Source organism: Labrus bergylta, chromosome 2, assembly GCF_963930695.1.
Source record: "Labrus bergylta chromosome 2, fLabBer1.1, whole genome shotgun sequence".
NCBI classification, from domain to species: domain Eukaryota; kingdom Metazoa; phylum Chordata; class Actinopteri; order Labriformes; family Labridae; genus Labrus; species Labrus bergylta.
This window is the reverse complement of record NC_089196.1, coordinates 8902216-8920917: the sequence shown is the minus strand read 5'-3', so window position 1 is coordinate 8920917 and position 18702 is coordinate 8902216. Positions and strand designations below refer to the sequence as shown.

General features: G+C 43.4%; 1 protein-coding gene across 10 annotated transcripts in view; it reads right to left on the bottom strand.

Moving 5' to 3' along the window:
• The window catches only part of fbrsl1 (fibrosin-like 1), a 289512-nt gene that overhangs the window by 80439 nt on the left and 190371 nt on the right, over positions 1–18702 (bottom strand). For all 10 annotated transcript variants that reach the window (XM_020631141.3, XM_020631137.3, XM_020631138.3 and 7 more), the window contains one exon: positions 8231–8260. In XM_020631141.3, coding sequence (XP_020486797.2) covers positions 8231–8260 — 30 coding nt within the window. The remainder of the gene's footprint in view (positions 1–8230; positions 8261–18702) is intronic.

Sequence of the window (18702 nt, the reverse complement as noted above, 5' to 3'; positions counted from 1 at the left end):
TATAGTGCCTGGATTGTTATTCAAACACAGGCCGGCTTGAAAAACAATGAAGTCTGTGCCATGCTGCTTTTAGAGCACACTGAACACGAGGTTATTCAGTTTAGCTGCCTTTTAAACTTTGTGTCCTATGACTGCACTGGGATTACTCCCTGAATATGTGGTAGGCTCTGATTGCTATTAAGAAGATTTTACATCTATTTTTATTTATTTATTTATTTGTTAGGGACAGTGCATATTAATGAACAGCTGTGACAATTACAGCTGTAAAAATGCCAGATTATAGCAGAAGTGCTAGTTTCCATCTGTTGTCCCAAGTTATGTCTTGTAATATTGGTATTATGAGAAATAGATCAGGTTATGCAACCAATAAATACTGAGTTGCAACTTAAAAGAAGAAGTCTGTATGTTCATTTTCATAACTAGAAATCATCACTTAGCAGCTAGACCATTAAATAATACATTCAAAGCGTCATCAAAGCGTGTGCATGTGCAATCCAAATTCCAACATTTCTAACAATGTTCTACAGCCACACAGAGTCCCAGTTAGATATATTGTGTCACCACAGCTGATGCAATACATCACAACGTGTCTTGTTTGATATGACACGCCATGCTTTCTCTACCCACTGTATCATTGAGCAGGCGAGCCATCCAGCAGAAAATTGTGCAATCGAGCGTTTCACCTGACCGTCGCTGAAAAACTGTCCTATTACAGACCCAGGGCTCTCAGGCGGGAAGAAAACAGTGTTTGAGGAAAACAACCTCTAAAAGTGGATCTGGTTGAGGTGGGGGAAAAACACATACCAAAACCAGGTGTTCATCCAGCCAAACAATAACTCCCCCCGATAACAATGATCACAAGAACATGGCTGAGTGGTGACAGGATTTTCTCAGTAAGAGTTAGCAGAGCACTGGTGTTTCAAAGACAGAGGCGTTTGTGTTTGTGTGTGAGTGTGTGTGTTAGGATTTGAACAGAACAAAGGGATGAATATTTGTTCTATTAACACTCTGCCAACACAAACAGCTTCACTGAGAGGAGGCAGTAAGTGAAAGAAGATTACAGTCTTGATGCCATGTTATGTTTTCACCCCCAACCCTCCCTCCTGCTCCTGAGTGGCTGGCGTGGTTTGGCTTGTCACAACCCTTCTATTTTCATCCCGAGAGCCAACATCAGCGCTAACCTTTGAGAAAGAATCTGAACCGGGCTATTGGGTGCCACATCAATGACGCCACGGCCATGTTGTCTGTCCCTGCGTCGCTGTATGACATGCATTGCTAGTGACAAGCCGTCTTTGCTGATGTTAGTTGGCCGTGTCTGCTGGCTGGCCCTGCAGAAGCTTCAAGTTTTTCTCTGTCATCACTCCTCTTCTTCCCAACATGCACTAGGGCTTAGTCTCACCGCTGAGGGTGCCCTTACACCCACCTCCAAGCTCATACACAAAGACACACACATCATGTTCTGCTGAGACTGAGGCCATCCTTCTCCACGTTAGAGACAAATCCAAATGTGCTCCCTGATCACCACAGACTTACACACTCAATGCACAACAGATGGAATACTTGACAAATAGGAAATGGGAAAAAAAGCTGGCCTTCAGAGCACACATGATTTGGAGCAGAGCAGGAATGCATATTGCAAACAACCCGATAAAAATTAAAGAGATAAATGTTTCCAGGTTCTCTGGATCTGAAGAACATTATGAGACGTTTAATTTGGCCAGCCTATAAAGCAAGAAGTCATAATTTTCTTTCACATGCTCATCTCATCTTAATTTGAACTCCTAAAGCTAGACCTTAAATCAAAACATTACAGCAATCAGGGGGGAACAGATAATCTCTCAGGTAGTTTGATGTTTCCTTTTATTCCGTCTGTTTTGTTTGGATTTCAGGGTTAGAAAGTGAAAACCGTGGTGAATGGAGAATGGACTGCATGAGAGACAAGTGAGAATGAACAAGGGAGGAAGAGAGAGAAAGACAAAAGCAAGAGGAGAAAAATGACATCTCCATATTAAGGCCTGTGTTGCCGGTGTCAGTTCTAATTTCACAGTGCCTGTGGGGAGCTGAATGCAACCAGTCAGCTCTGGTCTCATCTCGTTCCTCCTCCATTTTGAATCAGGGCCGACGAATCCCCGGCTGGGGGGGGGGGGGGGAATATTACTGGCAAATTGGTTTTAGATTAAAGGAGGTGGCGAGGCATTCTGCTTTCTCAGCTCTTTCCCAGGTGCACTTAATCTAATTTCATTAAAGAGATGAGGACGGATGATCACTCGTGTCGAAACATTAAGCCGGTCCGTTTTACCCGTCTATAGAAAAACATTAAGGTTGTCAGCGGCCTGGTGGGTGGTCTGTTTGTTATTGAATAAGATGACTCTTGGAGACCAATCTGAATCTCACAAAGCAGTGTGAGAATATGCATGAATATATATGACCATCATCCTTGCCCTTGTCCAAGATGGCGGCACAGAGGAAGAGGTTAAAACTAACAACAATGCAATGAATGACAAAGTTCCCAATGTGAATAAAAAAAAAAGAGAGACCTAAGAGGGAGAAGATTTCAGGGGTAAACAAATGAGTAGAGGATTTTGGTGTTGTAAATGGATATGTTTGAAATCCCCACAGCATGCTTGTTTTTGTTGCACTGTTGGCTTCACAGGGTAAACCCCCCCAAATACATGAGCTGGGAGGATACCATTAGCTGGCGAGCCATTACCGATAAGCCAGTGGAGATGCTCCGACGTGGTGATATGACATTCATTTTGCACACAGCGGGGAAGATAAAGGGGTAGAGGAGGAATTAATGTGTCAATCAGAGCTTCTGTGCTGCCCCGGCTGATGAGTACACCGCAGCCATAAAAGAGCTCATAGACAGGATGTGGTAATGGTCCTTGGAGACTCCCACAGAGGCAGATACACTATCCACTGAGTGACTGCCTGGCAAATAGGACCAAATAGAATTAGTCGACCGGTGTGTCCTCCACTGTGGCTATGGTGATACGTCGGAGGTGGTGGTATACTCACCTGACACAATGCCACTGTCTCTAAGAGCAGAGAATACAAGCGGCTCACACTAATGTTCTGCACACAGACAGACAGCCACTGTATTATTTGCACAGGAGAAAGAAAGGAAATTGGAGTAGCCATCGACGACGGCAGAGTGGGGCCTAGCGGAGATAGGATGACACTTCAGAAGAGTGCATGAACAAACTGAGATGGGATAAATCCCACTCTATTTCTTTCGTTGCCTCTCCAATGACAGAAAACGACCATCTTGACTTGGAGTATCTCAGACATGTCAAAGGTTGACAGACTTGGTTCTCTGATAGATTACAGGCGGAACGGGGAGGGATGGGAACTGATTTTCAACATAACATCCCAGTGTTATGAAATAGACTATGTGATTGTCAAATCCAAGCAAGTTGTTTTATTACACCAACCATCGCTTATCATGAAATAATAACAGATAAGTAAGTGCGTAAGTATGTAACGACAATAAAAAAGGAATAAATCAAGAATAAAAGGCAGTTAATTATTGAAAAAGGATCTCTATATTCTTACCAGACTTTTGTAATAAGTCCTATCAAATGTGTTCTATGTAAGCTCTTGTTGTCAACAACACAAGATCCCTTTGCAAACTCTAAACTATCCCCTTGGTTGCTGTTTCCAACTTATTGACCAAATGGTGTCATTCATGCCTTTGATGGACACGCCCCTCACCTCCCTGTTGGTGCTCATTGGTCTAACCCAGTAATACTCAACCTGAGTTGTTGAATGTGGCTCATTCGGGACTAGTTGTGGATCTTTTAGGTCCTACTTAAGTAAACATAAGTAATTATTTAAAAAAAGGGAAACATTGTCAGCAGAAATTATTCTTTGCCAGTCATGTCACTGTGTTGCCCACACATATTTTAGGAAAGAAAGAGTTTTTTTTGAGTGTGGCTCTTGCAGAAATATTTTTTGGTCAATGTGGCTCTTAAGTCTAACAAGGCTGAGTACCACTGGTCTAACCAATCTAACCCCACCTTTGCAGGTGCCTTATTGGCTGATAGATGCTGACTGTGGATGCATATGCTTGGTTCTATTTGTGGATTTCTTTTACCTTTTTGATTTTTTCTTTACACTAAATGTCATACTATTTCTATTTAAATGATGCTTGCAATGTGTTTCTAGATGAACCTGTTGAACGCCACAAGCCAAAACGTCTCAGTCTAAAACAGTTAATAAAGTTGATCTTCATACCACAAGTGTTGCAGGAGCTTTTTTACCTCATCAACAACCCACAAAACAACAAATCTTTCCACAAAGCAAACCAAACACTTAGCCATTGGTATACATATCTATCAGCACAGAGTCATCAAATGGATCAAAGCATTTAGATCAAGAAATAAAGAATGTTCTATAGCACAGCCTCAGATAGACTGAAATACACATTCTCCCTGCATTGCCAAGTGATTTCAAACATGTGGTTAGCTGTGTCTAATTAAAGCATGGCTATGTGCTAACACATCAAGTGTTGCTTGACTAACTGTAAAGACAGAGAACACATTATCCTGCTTAAGGAATTCTTTCCATGGATTATTTTGTGGGTAGCAGACATAAGAGAGGCAATTCAAGGTCAGCCCCGGTCTTTCTACAGAAGGAGCACCGTATACTTGTCATTGTCAAACATCATGTAATCTCCGACATCAGACGACAGGCATCCCAAGAAGAAATGCCAGTGATGAGAACACAATAGTCAGACTCTGATTACTTGTTTCTTCAGGGCTCAGCCAATCAAACATAAAGATCCCATTCACAGCAGCCCTGTGCTGAACTGGAGGTGACCCGGCAATCTCTACAGAATTCAAGTCTGACATGTTCTGGAAATACGTGACTGCATTATCCAAGGCATTGCTTCGATACAAGCCAGCTTCACAAGGTGCAGCAATGTGAAGTGACTTTGCTGTGGCAGCATCTCGTCAGTTTTATTCAAATACAGTGGAACTGATTGCACCCTGGGGGCACACCTGGAAGCAATATTCTAATTAAGTTAATCTGTGAAATCCTGACAATGTGGGTGTTCAGGTGGCTCGTAATCTGATGTGAAAGGAGTCTTTGTTTTCATTGGAAAGATACGGGAGGAGCTGGCACCTGTTTCAGCAAAACGTTGCAGAAAATTATCGCTGTCGAGTTATCCCGAGTGCGGGCAATTACAAATGACAGTGTTTGTCTTTCTCCTCAAGGAACCCAATTTTTACACCATCAGTTTTTTTTTCTGTTTTTTGTGATGGCCTGTCAAAGATTCCCCCCCCCTCCCCCCAGTCTTCTCCTTTCCTCAGCAATTTGCTATGGTTGCTTCACAACTCTCATCAACTTGATTATGATGAAATGTGTTTCTGAGAAAAAGAAAAGGTCAGCACTGTTTCCGCCTTTATCCAGATGTTCTTTTCTCATTGCACCCTTGTAAAATCAACGTTAACATTTTCCATTCTACAATAGGTAATCATGATTTTAAATAGTATTGTATAGTTCATCTACACATCTTGTTGGCTCCTTAAGCCACAGAGAATAAGTTCTCATATTTACTGTTCATAATGGGCTTCATTCACAATTTGAAAAAAGGATCCAGGATAGAAAATCAAGTCAAACACAAGCCTTGATAAATGATTGTTTGCCAGATGTAGCAAGAATTAGATTTTCCATTTGAGGCAGTATTTTGTAACTGGCTATAGGATAAAAAAAAAATAATTCTGTAAGCATCGTGTTTAGACACTAATATTTTTCTAACATGAATTTCTACCGGTGTGAATACAGAGTAACAAGGCAAGTTGTCGTTCTTTTGAACAATATGTCAAGTTAGAACAAAACCTGAGAAGGCGAAGCAGCAGTCTTGCTCTTGACAGTGGACTGTGTGATAATTGGTACAAAATTCAGCAATCAGACCACCGAAAACTTGGCAGCACTGTCTAACGGTGCACCATTTCTTGAACTGAAAAGAGCTAAAACTGCTCACATAAGTGGTGCCAAATGCCAAATATGGATCTTTCAACTGAAAAGACAGAGGCTGACACCTCACCAACAACATGGCAACACTGCTGAATTCCCACAAAACTGCCGAAGCATTGTTTGTTTCTCCTCTCTTCTCTTTCTTATAGCCGTGTTGTTTGGAACCATGGTATCAAACTTTTATATATTAAATGTCAGAATTTGTGACACTGTACAGAACTGTTAGAAGTCTCAAGTAAGTGATAGAGCAGCAAGGAAAAACAAAACCCTGAAAAGAAACATTGAGAGTTTCCTTCCCTCTCTACCCCCCACAGTGATGCCAGACAGCCGTATGGAGACTGACAGGCCTGCTACGTCTCTCTGTCGTGTCAACTAGCTAGTGCCCTCGGTTCCTTCTCGCTTCAATGAAGAGATAAAAGCCTATTGACTTGCCAGGCTACAGTTAATGCAAATTGTGCCTGCTATCAATGTATTATTTATGGGGAGAGCTGCAGACATTTCCACAGAACTGGGAGCTAAGCTTACAGGAGATTAGGCATGCTATCTCATTCATTTACCAGGGAGTAATTGCTAAACTGTGGAGGAATTAGAATGCACGAGGTTCCCCAAAGGCGTTTCATCTTGTAACCAGGTGGCTGCCATCAGACAACCACCTCAGAGTCGGGGATAAACAAATACACAGAAGTGAAACTGATAGACAACATCTGTCAAAGTGTCAAATGACATCACCGCCAAAATAGCAACACAAATGCTTGATCCAATTTTGGTTTCCATGATTTTATAATTGGGGATTTTAAAGAAAAAGAAGTCACATCAAGCCATGGATAGTTGAGGTAATGATACACCGGTTGCAATTTCTTTGGCTAATTCGGATTTCCGAAAGTTTCAAGGTCGGACCTGCCGATTACGATTATCTTTCTTTGAGAAATTATAATTGACAGCAAAAACAAACACATACGTATGGACAGTGCAGATGTGAAACGAAACAAAAACTCTTCAGAGTTCCAGGAACTGTTGGAAGCCTCCCTTCCTTCTTTACTGATTCTGCAGAAACTATGAACTATTTTAGTTCCTAGAACCTCGTTCAGAGGAAGCTTTTTTATCTCCTGCTTCACAGTAGCTATTCTCCCAGAACAAGAGGGACCTTGAGTGATGTGCACGGTGATTGACCCATACGTCAGCGTAAACTGATTGGCCGAACATTAAGAGCCAATCCAGGACACAAAAACCGCCATTTTTAAATCTCACTGTAAACATTGTCAAATTACACTGAATTACAGTTGGTAAAAGCTCTCTAAATCACTATAACCATGGCAGTAGGAATGCAGACAGAAAAAATTCCCTGGGGTGTGTAGTTCTCAGGGAACTCCATAGCCTCTTCAACAAGTCCTAAGCTTCCCTCTTTGTTCTTCCTCCAGCAGGTCAGTGTTTTTTCACATCTTCATATAGCCACCTCACGTCTGCACTGCGGACATGTTTCCTTACATCTATGTGGCAGTCATGTTCATGTCTGAGTCGATGTGTGCATGCCATGAAACTTGTCGCTGGTGTGTAAGTCTGAGATCGCTGCACCTTAAAGATGTGTTGGAAATTGTTTCTTGAGGGTATTATCCATTACTTTAAGCAAACAAAAATGGAAGTAAGTTGCCATAATTCCAGGTAGCCATCTCTGATCAATTTCACACAGAGTGATTTTCTTAAAGACATTTTTTTGAGAAACTCACTCTGTTTTCACACTTCACCTCCGTTTTTACAGAAAGGACGAAGGTATTTCTTTGACTGGAACACATTCATCTTTGCAAAACTCTAAAAGTAGAAACATTTTCTTATACATAAGACACAAGAAGTATAGTTATGATTTTGCTTTGTAGTATATTCGCAATACAATCAAATACACATTTCCTAAAGTGCATTGTTTCAGCATAAGCTGTGATCTAAACTAGAAGACATCTTCAAGACATATTCAGGCATCGAGTGCTCCAAAGACTACCGATGCCTTATTTTGTCACTTCATACAAAACAAGACTAACACCAAAAACTGATTCTTTTGCAGTTTCCTTGTCACTTTTCTGGAAGATGCAAATGATCAACAGTGGTGGAACGGGCAGATTGTCTTTTACACCTCGTCTTTCTTGCTAACAACACACTGCGACTGTTCCTCTCCTCTTCTCGAGAGCTCAAATTTGTTATTCACAACTCCCATCCACTTCATGTGGTGGGTGAATAAACACAGGAAATGCAGTCTTACCTTGTCGTCAATGTCACTCTCGCTGTCACACTGTAACAGAAAAGAGACAGACACAGGAAATATAAGGAATTATTCATTTGCCCCCTCCACAGTAGCCCATAATCAGTGCAGATGTTATTTTTGTGTAAAACTTCTCATTCAGTGACAGCTTTCAGAGCAAACGGCAGAGGATGGGGAGAGGGGGGGGATTTGTGGTAGTCTCAGAGAGTTTTTCATGTTTCAAAAGCAGCACAGAATGCCATTATGGTGTTTCTGTTTCAAATTTTTATGCTTTAAATTGATAAAAGATAGCAAATGAATTACACCACACACTGCGTTCTCTCATAAAGAGGCTGTTCAATGACTTTGCATTCAGCTGCAGCTGGTCATTTAGCCTTTTAAGATTTCTCTGCTTTAAAATTGGACGATAGTATCTCAAGGACAGAGGAAGCTGAATACTCAAACACAGTACCTATTAAGTGTGGTATTTCAAATCCACCTTGTGACAAACCAGTCTTTAATTTGTATGTCAGACTTCAGCAGGGAGAAAGGAACTGAATGACAAAAGGTCGTATTTTGAGAAATGCCTTGTGTTGCTCGGCCAAAGGTGAAATCACAAGTCTGTTCACTTAAGAAGTGTTTTTCCTTAATACTTCAATTTTTTTTTACATTATTTTACAATTTCAATAAAAGCAGATTGGGCTAAAATGTCATGAGAAGAATGAAGCCAGACCTTGTATGTGACATGCAGAAGGCCACAGCTTTTCAGTCCTGACACATTCTAAGGCAACAAACTTTTTTCTAAGCAATAAGTTTAATTAAAAATGAGAATAGAACTTGATATTTGATTCATCTCAAGTCGTAAATAATGTGTGATGTCAAAGTGAAGTCAATACCTTGGCTTGCAGTATGTTCAGTACATAAATGACACATCTGATCCTGTCAGTCAAAATGTGATGCATTCGGTTGCCGTGTTAAACACTTTCCTTAACCCATGTCGAACCCACGACTCCTTGCTTCCGTTTCTCACATTCATTTGTTTATAAATGCCTCCCCATCCCCCCCCCTCCAGAGGACAATAGATGGAGAAGTTTTGGAAAGAGGAGTGGTCGAGCTGCAGTTCAGTCCCACTGGACCTCACAGCAGGAAGCTTGAAGAGCAGAGCAATTCAAGCGGAGAGCCAGTTAGAGAGGGAGAGAGGGCCCCCAGTGAAAAACTGCCATCAATCTGTCAATTAAGTTCCTGTGGCAACATATTTAAGTGGAGCTTCTTTATTTTGTTTGACTCCCTTTCAGAGCCGGACACAATGAGCAGGGAGCTGGGTCAATGGAGCCACAGCGGCCCTTTGTTCTGAGTGCGGTGGGTCCAAATGTATAATTAAGTAACGAGAGTAATCAGTGCAAGGGCTCAGTGGCCAAGATCTCTCAGGAGAGGGGTGTGTGTGTGTGTGTGTGTGTGTGTGTGTGTGTGTGTGTGTGTGTGTGTGTGTGTGTGTGTGTGTGTGTGTGTGTGTGTGTGTGTGTGTGTGTGTGTGTGCGAGTGCGTGTATGTGTGCAGGGCTTCTATGCTCAGTGATTCATTCAGCTATGCAAAGACAAGAGATACAGCAGGAGTCCTTGCTGGCAGGAGCTTTAAGTGAAAAACATCAGCACCCCCTTAGGAGGTTTTATTGTTGTGTTTGCATCTCTATCTGCAGAACAATAACTAAAAGAAATGCCTGAGCACTTATTGTTCATACCGAAGCAGAAGACCTAGAACAAAAGCATACACCTGATGGAGCACTAGTGCTGTTAAAAAATATATATATATTTAAAAGATGGCTTTGTACCAGCTGAAGTGATTGCTGTTCATTATTTCAGAGCCTATCAGTAAGGATCAGGAATTTAAGTGTGAAAGCATAGAAAAGCCGCCTCACAATACAGTGGAAAATGACTGAGACGATACAGAAAGTGCCACAAAAGTATCTCTGGGTTTGCTTTGCTCCAACTGTTTTAATCAATTGCTTTAAAATGAAGGAAAACAGCACATACCAGTCCTTGACCAACACTTGTAAAATTAAAATGTAGTCTCAACCTACAAGTGCATACTTAGATATACTCCGAATAGAATGGAACAAATAAAGTGCACACAGTTTGATGCAAAATCTGTCACTTTCTGCCAGGGAAGGTTTGCTAACTCTAATTTCGGTGCTTTTCTTGTCAAAGACAGTCATTACAGAGTGCAGGGCATTAAGCTGGGAAAGTAGCTTAGGCTTCTTGTCAATCAATTCTCCATTCACACTGAGGATTTGGGGCAAATTTATTGCCAGCCTTTTTCTGTTAGGGGGAACATCTCAACCTGTAATCTCCATCTATTTGTTCACTCGGCTCTTGCATTTTATTTGAAAGGAATCACATTGAAAACAGTGTTTCTCTACATTTCTATCTGTGTGTTACAAAAATACGCTAAATTGATCCAATCTCAAACTTGGCTCTACCCACTGGAAACGGGTGTAAATGTATTCTTAGCATGCAGCTGAGCAGATAGTTTCTATCTCACAGCGGTGGTGAGTTCCTCTCTATTACTTGAGGATGAGTTTAAACCCTGGGTGACGGAGATGAACAACTGGCTCGGTCTATTCCCTGCGTGCACGCTCGGCCTTGTTGTTGCAGCGGTAGCCATGACACTAGAGATGAGGCCTCGCAAGGCAGGAGCTGGCGAGGAGGAAAAATAATATCAAAAGAGCACAGCATGGTGCTTATCCTTTTACAAGAAGCATGCTCTGCAGCAGAGCGTAAAGAGAAATACTGTGGCTCAGACAGAGACAGAGAGAGACACAGCACAGCAGGGGGGAGAGAGGCAGGTGGAGAGGGGGAACAAAACAACAGTAAGAACAGGCGGGGGGGGGGGGGGGGGGGGGGGGGGGGTGCTATATAGGGATGGAGGGAGGGATGCATGGAAGAAGTGTTAGAGCAGTTTTTGTCAGTACTGTATGTGATTGCCCTGCCAGGCTACTACACTTGGTTGGGTCAAATCTAAGTAGACAATGAAGCTATAAAAGTGAGAGAATGGCTCATGTTTGTGACTGTGTGGGTGTAAGAAGACAACCACGTCATTAAGCCCCCTATGCTTCTTTGAAAACCTACACTGGGTAAAAGATTTTCAACAGGGCTACAACAGAAACCCAAATGGTGAAATGCAAATGCACAACCACAAACAGAAAGCTCCCTTAACAGCATGTCTGGTGGTCAGGGGGGACTTTGTTAAAATCCGAGAGATATGCAGCTCACTAAGCTGCCTGACAGGAGCCAAGCCCCCAGAGGTTTGTGTCTCTCATAGATGTTCACAAACCAAACAAAAAGAAAAAAAAAAAAGAGACAGAAAAAAGGAAAAAATGCTGGCTGGCTCTTCAGAGGCAGGGAGCAAGCAGAAACATCTGCACCTGGCAACCGCCAGCTATGAAGAGTAACGGGGGACTAGCTTCAGCGGATGGCTCATCCACAATCCTCCCTCCCTGCATCCCACCTCCTCCACAACCCTCCCTCCGCTCAGCCAGCACATCAGACGGATGCGTTTGACATTTACACAGCTTTCAACACTTCAGAGACAGGAGATTTATTCCGCCAGTGGCCCTGGATGCAGCCAGGCCTCGACCTGGGCTGGCCCCCATGACGACCCTGCAGCTCAGCCCTGAAATGAGGCCGAGCTGAGGAAAGCGGGAGAGCGAGAGAGAGAGCGAGTGGGGGAGAGAAAAACAGCGAGAGGCAGAGCAGGATGGATGTCTCGATTCTCCTGGACATTTTCTCTGGCAGATTCCGATAGACGTGCAAGGGGAAGACAATAAGCGGCGCGCATCCCGGAGCACATTAAAACGACTGGCCAAATTAATCACACAGTTCCACTTGTCACACTCGGAGGACAGACTGTCATGAATTCTGCCTCAGAGATAGACAGAGGAACAGAGGAGGAACTCGCCCGGCTACGCAAACGCTGGCACGGCGTCAACAACTGTCTGCCTGAATACTGATCTCAGCCCTGTACTCACTGCAAGAAATCTATAAAAAATAGGCAAAACAAAAGCTCCTGGCACTTAAGTGTCACTGTTGGTTTCTACTCAAAATAAATAAAATAATGAACACGTTGAATTAAAGGAAAAAAGAGAAATAATGCATAAAAGTTTTTTGTGTTTTGAGAATACAATCTGTGACCGATGCTATCCTTGCAGTATGTCATAAGAGTTGATGTAAGAAGTGACATCGGATCATGTCCTTTAAATATGTGAGGACTTGAAGGTAGATGTAGAAACACAGAAACTGTAAACAACTAAATGTGAGCTGATTTCTCTCTCTCTCCTTCTCTGCAAGTGTCCAGCGTTTGAGTGGCACTGCAAAAACTGATGACAACATGGAGCAGATCTGTTTGGGATATGGCTGCTTTAATGATCAAACTGTGCAATAATTCAAATGTCCTACGCTTTAAATCACAGCCCATTTCTCAGCATCTCAATGGATGCTCATATCTGTAGATATTTATATTATGCCAGTATTGCTTTATATCTTATTTATTCCTATTTCTTCTTGTGTATTGTATAAAGTAGTGTACATATAATCCTGTATATGATCCTTGTTAAAATAACCATTACTTTGTAACAGAGATAAAGTATAAAAGTTAGTGTTATACTACATTTAAGAACTACATAGGGACTACAATGACCTATTCAACAGTGAGACAGTAGAACTCTTGTTCTAGTGATAAGTGAACAACGCATACATTTAGATACTGTCATACTGATGACGGAAATAGCTTCAATCTAGAAGATATTTTACATGTCCTAAGATAGTCCTGATTGTTTTGAAAAGAGTACCGACAAACCCCAATCTCCTAGAGAGAGAGCACACAGAGGGGTAATGGTCCATTTAGATCGCTGAGGACCAAAGCCATGTCAGATGCTCGTGGAACAACACCAATTTCCTCCCGCAATTTCCCTCCTGTGGATGCTGGGATGAGGAGCAGGGACATAGGGCTCTGTGGCCACTCTGATGGGGCGTGGAAGCAGAGCCTCAGGTCTGCTGTGGGACCTCCTGCTGGGTCTGAAACATCAGTGCGGTGTCTGAAGGTCTCTTTGGGCTTGTGGGGAAGGACAGCGCCTTACTTCAACTCTGTTTCATAATGAATTCAACAGAAGATTTGGTGCTAAACTCTTATGTTCTCAACCTCCATCAAACAAACTTAGAAAGCAATGCCATAAGGTTGGAGGAGGAGAGAGTGTGTGTTTGCTTATGTGTATGAGCATGTAAGTGCTGAATTTTATATATATATATATAGTGCTGACAATATGAATGTCTACATGGCTCACTTAGCACCCCTTATTTAACTTTCTCAAACACAGAGAGATAAAAGAATCAAGTGATTGCTCTTGACCCCACTACCTGTATCTGAAAACAGCACCGAGCAAAAGTGATTTGATCATCGGATCAAATCTATAGAGCCATTTGACCCTTCACCTCCCCGGCAGGCAGCATGGGAAGTCAGCTGATTACCCCGGGTCAGCCCGGGAGCTCTGGATTAGGAAAGTATTGATCCCAGTGAAGATGTAGGCTCCAGGGAATGAGATTGAGAGAAAAAGCTCTGCCGGGTAGAAATGATATCGACCAGGAGCGCAGGCCTAGACAGGCTCTCACGTTAAACCATGTTTGAGCCTGGGACCTCGTAGTTGTCTGTGCAAACAGAGAGACGGCTTCGGCAAAAGCTGCTTTTCATAGAGACCTACTGAAAGTGGACATGAGAGAGAATGAGAGTGAGGGAGCACTGAAGCAGATGGGGTAAGAGAAATTCTCTCTGCATTAACCAGACACACAGAGGCCTCTGGTTCAGAGCCGACACACTTAAGGAAAGAGCCAGTGGGGGCCATGTAAATCAAGCCCGGGTGAGGAAAGATAAAGTCCTGACCCGGGTCCAAACTAAGCAGACTTTTACATTACCCAGAGTCCATGTAAACAGCACTTGGACCTGGCAGTGCTCTGTTTTACTTCGGTCATACAAAGTATGTGGTGAGGTCGAGGAGGAAGAGGGGAGGGGGTTCATGGACAGATTGATGGTGATACTTGTGGGGGGAAACTTGAAGAGCCGTCCCCCTTCCTCACTAAATTAAAGGGCTGCCTTGTCCTTTCCAACCAGAAATCCCTCAACTTTGCTTTCAGCACTCGCCGGGGGAGTGACACAGCCGGCCGGGCTGCCGGTGTGATCCTTGGAGTAGTTTGGCAAGGGAAAACCGACAGTAATGGCAGATGTACGAGGGAACAGGGAGCATTTATTCTGCTCAGAGAGAAAGAAGGAAAAACTGCCAGAAACCTGGAGGGACAGGGAATACACAACTGTGTTATGAATATAGTCATGGAAGAAAAATGGGAACAGAGGTAAAAGAGAATGAGGAAAAAAAACAACACTGATTTATATTTTTTTTCCACACCTCGTCTTTCATAAAGCTCCCTTCGGCTTCTTCTTGTCTCTGCTGACCGTGTGACTGTAACAAGCTCGCTATCTTGCCTTCAGAGGCAAACACACACACACATAGACACACGCAAGTACAACCCTCAGCACCACCCAGTGTTTTGACGCGGCCCCAGGCCTGGTGCTGCTGAGCTGCAGCAGCAGACACTGGGCATTGGAAATTTAAGTCGGGGCAGAGGAGAAATTAGGCGAGGAGGCAAGGAAATGGGATGTTGACTTGAACTGGCCCCGGGGGCAGCTGAGAGTCTCCCTGTGCAGCTCCGCTGGCTGCCTGACAGTTTGATGGAGCGAGTGGAGGCTTCCCCGCGGCCCGAGCCGCCGTCTCTAACACTGATGTAGCTCAGTGAGGAACAGATTGAGCCTCCAGGCATCGCTCTGTACTGCTACTCCCCTCCTCGCTCTCTCTCTCTCTCTCACTCTCTCTCTCACTCTCACTCACTCTCTAAACTGCTGCTACCAACTCTCTCTCTCACTAATCCTGTCAGGGCAACACACAGAAACATGTGAACTTTTAACATACAATCACATACTGCATGGACACATAAAATCGCAGAAATTGCAGTAACACCCACAGAAATCTTGGCAGCCTCCTCTTCTCCTCGACAGCAATGTGATGAGCACTACAGATGCTGTTTACTGAGCTCTGGCCGATGCACGGGGGAAAGGAGGAGGAGAGGAGGAGGAGGAGGGAGGGGGTGCAGGAAGAGGCAGAAGGAGGTAGAGTAAGGGGGCTGGCAGGCCACAGCCATAATGAAAAGAATCTGGCGGCGGCCCACTGTGTGCTGGTCATGAGAAGCATGTGCCGCCGGGGGGCTCTACTGCTAATTTCAGGGGGCAGCCAAGCGTTTCACGCTCGACTTGTCATCAGGCCAGAGGGGGCATTCATACAGGGTGACAGCAATTGCGAGAGGGCGGGTGGGGGGGGGGGGTGTGGAGGGAGGGGGGCTGAAGTGGGAGAAAGCTTGAGCTCCCTTCCCCCTCCATGTACCTCCTGTCCCCTCTCTCAAAATGATCAAACGTTTTTTGTAGGAAGGGAGCAGAATTACAAATGAGTGTCCTGTGGAAACGGCTGGAACTGGATTCAACTACTCTCTCTCCTCAGGTGGCCATGAAAGCACACCTTGTCCTCAAACCCCTGCTGTCTAAACAGGATTTGATACATGCATATTTTTACATGAAAATATTAACCTGTTCCAAAAAACTGACACGAGTACTGCATGTAAAATGGGCTACTGTCCTTGGAGGGATGATACCGACTAAATCAAATTATTCATTACTGACAATATAATTATTTTTAACGTCATCTCTATATATTGTGATAACTGTTTTGTAAACAGAGTTGTGAAACTATTAGGGTGGGGAGGTGTTCTACAGACTTCAGTATGTAAACTGAACAATAATGATTCCATGATGTAAGTGTGACCTCTTTGATGAGTGAAGTTATCTTCTTAAAAGTTCCCACCACAACTTACTTTCCTGCCATCCATCGTTCTCTTTTCATTCTGCCTGATTTCAACAAAGTGAACAATATCTATAAAGGACCATCATCTACACAAACACAGCTTTAAAATCAGCTACTGTTGTGCAAAAGGACACAAATTGATGGCATTGAGACAAAACAGATGTGTTTTTTTACACAGGGACCTATATGCTTATTGAGGCTTTTTTCATCTGCAGACCACACTTAACACAGTGTGACTTTCTTGTGCACTACAGGATTCTCTGCAGAATCATCTAAACTATAAAGCCGTACTTGTACTATAAATTCATGTAGATTGGTGCAAAATGTAATTCACATAAAACAAAACTAGCTCAAATCAATGCATTACTTGGAAGTGTAATACCTTCTGAATATTGGGGGTTGCAGGACCCCTGCAAAGAGTACTGTGATTAAACCTGAGTAATGAGTAATGGCCTAACCGTAGCCCCACCATGTCCTTGGTTTCCTAAAGCCCCCCCCGGCACTATGTTAAAGGTGAAATGACTGAAGGCAACATCTTTAATCAGTGCCATGGACTGACCTGAGGATTGGTTGCACGCTTGGGGGTTTATCTTTCAACTTGGCTCTATAAAATGTGCACATAGTCATTGTAAATCATTAAAGACTTGAGACAAAGGGATGAAAAGAAACGCAGGGGGGGACTGCCAATCCAACCCCTGCATCGTGTTGGGAGCTAGCAAGGAGATGATGCTAACAGCTGGCAGCCTCCACTTTAAAAAAAGGAGCGGATTGGCTCTAGTTTGGCAGCCAGGAGAGGCAAGCGAGGGACGATCGGGGATAAAAGAGTGTGAGAGACGGAATCAGCGATGAAAGGTGGGTGGTTGATGGTAGATGAGTGGATGTGGGATGAGGTGGTGGTGGGGGGGTGGGGGGTAAGCCCGCTTTGCAAGGAGAAACTTCTGTTCATTGCCTCTGAAACAAGCCGTCACTTGAGAGGAAAAGGAAGGGACGGGAAACAGAGGAAGAGAGACGGAGAGCGATGTCGAATGAAGGAGGAGAGGGGAAGGGAGGAGGCAGCCACATTGCACATCTTCAGGCTGTGAATAATTTAGAGGAGCACTGGGGAGACGAGACGAAGATGAACACAAAACACTGGCAGCGTTTGACCTAGAGCTGCAGCTACATCAGTGCACATCACAGAGCGGAGAGCTCTCTCGCTCTCGCACCCTCTTCCTCCCTCCCTCCCTCCCTCTTTCTCTCTTTTGCTCTTCATCTGCCTCCCTCTGTGTCAGGGAGGAAACAGCTGAACACTTCTCTTGTTTCGCCTCACATTCTATGAAACTCAACAGAAAGCCTGACAACTCCGTTTCATAAGGAGCTCTGCTGCTCCCTCCTTGCTCTGGGCACTTCAGAGGAGTCAGAAGTTCCTCACTTGAAAACCGTTTGCGTGAACATCCGAGTTATATGGGGGCATGACACCTACATTTCTGTTTTCAGATCGTCTGATGGTTCCATCACATCATATGGGAAAGAAAAAGTAGACCTCCTCACAGGATGCAAGCATCAACTTCAAAGGGTTCAAACCTTGCTGCCCTGACTTATATTCTCTTTGACTTCTGTAATTGGCATTGTCAGCTTCTCTCCATTAGAGAGACGTTGAGACAATGAGTTTTAATTTTATGATCGCCCCTTACAAAGCACAATGCTTTTTATTCTCTGCCACTCGCTACGATGTGATGATGGTGGTTTTTCTGTCTCTTGCATCTTAGTTTGGATTAAAATCCCAATTTGAAGACATCATGTTTAGGATATAAACAATATATAGATTAAATCATCCATTATTGGATTTGTTTCATTATAATCTTTGAAATAAAAACAATTAAGTCGAAAAAATACCATATTGTTACCCAAGAAATGTGGCATTTGCTTTTAATTACCATGGAGCCTAGAAGTACTTACAAGATGTAAATTATTCATTCCATTAATCTATTTTAAATGAGTACGTTATTAATATATTTTTCCACACCAAAACTTACATTTAAAGTGAGTAATGTCTTGCAGAATATCTGTGCAGTCTATATAACAGGAGACATATTGCAGGGTGAGATTTGGACAGTGTTGTGAGCAGCCGAGCGGTGCACACTGAGGACAGCAGCAGTAAATAACAGCCGCCCTGTGATTAGGCACGGAAGAGGTTAAACAGAGCTCGTTCACGCCGCCTTTGTCAAGGTGCTATGAATCACCTTACTCGCTGAAGTGTGTGTGTGTGTGTGTGTGTGTGTGTGTGTGTGTGTGTGTGTGTGTGTGTGTGTAATGAAAGGACTACTAGGCATCTGTGGTGGGAGTGACAGTTGGGTGGACAGAGGGCGGTCTGACTGACCCAGATGGGAGGGGCCATTTATTACTGTAATTAAGGAGCGGTGGGGGTACAGCAGCAGAGATTTCAATGTATTTGCACATTGAGTAATTCCTTTACAGTTCCTGAAATTGTTGTATGAGGGACGTGGAAATATAGTGCGGAAAAAAAGGACTTAATATTGCAAGCAAACAAAACAAGAGGTGA